This window comes from Danio aesculapii, chromosome 11, assembly GCF_903798145.1.
Source record: "Danio aesculapii chromosome 11, fDanAes4.1, whole genome shotgun sequence".
NCBI lineage: Eukaryota > Metazoa > Chordata > Actinopteri > Cypriniformes > Danionidae > Danio > Danio aesculapii.
Window position 1 is genome coordinate 39,877,689 of NC_079445.1, and position 2,500 is coordinate 39,880,188.

The 2,500-nt window shown below is 39.6% G+C and overlaps 1 protein-coding gene across 1 annotated transcript in view; it reads right to left on the minus strand.

Annotated features, from left to right (window-relative positions):
* wnt4 (wingless-type MMTV integration site family, member 4) overlaps window positions 1-2,500 on the minus strand; it is a 43,969-nt gene that overhangs the window by 2,134 nt on the left and 39,335 nt on the right. The window contains exon 4 of the mRNA XM_056468313.1: window positions 2,320-2,462. Within this exon, the coding sequence (XP_056324288.1) occupies window positions 2,320-2,462 (143 nt within the window). The remainder of the gene's footprint in view (window positions 1-2,319; window positions 2,463-2,500) is intronic.

Genomic DNA, 2,500 nt, shown 5'->3' on the forward strand with positions numbered 1-2,500 from the left:
AACTGAAAACACATCACATCAGTCTATCGCCAGAAGATTTCAGTGGCTGAACAACACTTCTGTGCATATAACCCATTAACCCATTTGTAACAACAACATCTGCATCAGCTCTGTGTGAAGCTAAAATAGTTTTAAAACACAACATTTCCTGTCTAACAGAAATACTTCAGCTATGGTGTTGACCTTCCTCCAGCATGCAAAAGAAACTCCAGTATTGATTCAGGATTTTCAGTTCAGGATTTTTCAGAAGTTTCAGTTCAGCATTTGATTTTGCCGCGACTGTGACTGTTTCGTGTGCACGTGTCGTGAACGTGTGGCACTCATGCCGCTAATGGCGGATATGCGTGAACAGAGCTAGAAAATAGTTACCTTTCATTTTCTGTCTGCCTTAGTACACACTGTAACTTTTTTGATATTTAGCAGGATGCTAATGGTCTAATCTGATTCAATGATCTATGCTAAACTAGAGTAAAATGGTTCCCACCAGACACAGAGATTGACTGAATTAATTCAAAAATGGTAAAACTCAACTGTTTAACACTATGAGAGATGTAAAAAGATCCTTTTTAAGTGAAGTGTTCCTTTGAGGTGCAATTTATAGCATGATATACACTCAAACAAATCAAATAGGACTTAAAGTGGTTCCCCTATGATTACAAGGCAGTTAACATTGGAAGTGAATCACCACTTTACATCAAAGTTGTCCTAAAACTATTGAAAAACACCCATTCTTGTCTTAGAACAGTTTTGATAAACATTTTTGATTCACTTTAAATGTTGACTACAGTGCTTTAAGGGTCACGAAACACCAAAACACGCTGCTATAAACACTATTAGGACACATATATTTCACTAAAAAGTGAAAATTGGTTGTTTTTGTGTTATTTCGAGCAAATTTGTTTTACCAGTTTGAAACTAATTTTTGAAGCTGCGTCACACCGATTAGATCCTTGCGTGTATTCCAGCGTGGAGAGCGGACGTCTGTAACTGCGAGTGCATCGAGAAGTCTCTGAGTGTGTAGCATTGATTCATGAGAAAGACGTGGTTCAGACCAATCATAACTTCATTAATATGCATGATAGCTTCGAAGACTGTTTTTACCTCTTACAGTGTTCAGACAGCAGAGAGACGCCACGTTGTGTTGCCAAAACAAGAGGAAGTACAAGAATTTTTTGTAGACATGGGTCGTGTTGCGTTTTTAAATGTGCTGCAACGAAGGTTGTTTTCATTTTCCCTCTATGAGAGCTGGACTCATGTGTGAACTACAGTGCACGCGACAGAAATACGTTTGTAAGGAACATTTTTTACCCGAGAGCTTTCCACATCTGGAAATGGTGAAATCCTGATTTTCCACTCGTCTCTTTTTTAAAAATACGCGGCTCCAGTTGGTGTTGATTGTTCTGTCTCTATAGATTTGGTAAGTGTGTGTGATCAGTGGACTTTGTTTGTTTATTCAGATGGCAAAGTTAGTTCGTATCGTCAGCAGAACTCTTTCGGTGTTTAAAGACATACTTTAGTCAAAATTATTTCTAAGTTACTAAGTTTACAGTACGTTAATATCACTACAATATTATGGGCTGAAAGATCCGCTGTAAATGCTGCTATCTGAGCGTAAACATGTAAACCCTGCAATCAAACTATTACCGTCGTGTAGGATTTTTGCCGCATTTTGTGACAGGATAGTCTATACATAGACTGCTTTCTGATGCTATCTACCGAGTGCATCTAAGTTACCGAGAAATGCAGAGGGGTTTTTTTTATCTCCCATTCGCCATGCAGTATCAAACATTCCATTAAAACTACACTTTTCCTGCAGTTCCTTGTAGGCCTTTGCAATATCTGGTTTGTCTCGGGGGGCATGCATGAAAGTGAAAGTGCCAAACTGCAAAAGTCGACAATCTAATGATTTGTCAAATAGTTCAATTACTGATGTCCATGTAAACACAGTCACTTTCTCTCTCCTGCGTCTGTGTGTTTGTTTTGCCTCTGTGAAATTCAGCACGTGCCCAAACTGAAACTCCCATTTTTATCCAAAACGTTCCCTCTTTCCCTCCTCCGACACTCCCACCTAAACAGAGCTGGACACACCCACTTTCCTGACTTTTTCCAAACTAGAGGTGTGAAAACACCCTGCAGAGACAGGGGGCTTTGGTGCCCCTTGCATTTTAACTACCTCCCAAAAAACACAGGAGGACAATTACAGGTTCTTCATAGGTTCTATGTAGCACCTAAAGTGGTTAAAGCAGCTCTGTTTAGCACCGCTTAAAAAAATATATATATAAAGAGTTTAGTAACAGCCGTGTTTGCATTGTTTCTTACTTTTCTTCCTGCTTCATTGTTATGAAGGTTCATTAGGGCTCTGTTGGATGACTGTCCTTTACTCCGTTCCCTGATGTCCACGAAGGATTGGGAGAAAGCAACCCCATATGCAATGTTATCTGAGCATCCTGACCACTGGAAACCTGGTGAGATAAAGACGGTCAAGCATGAAGATCTGTTT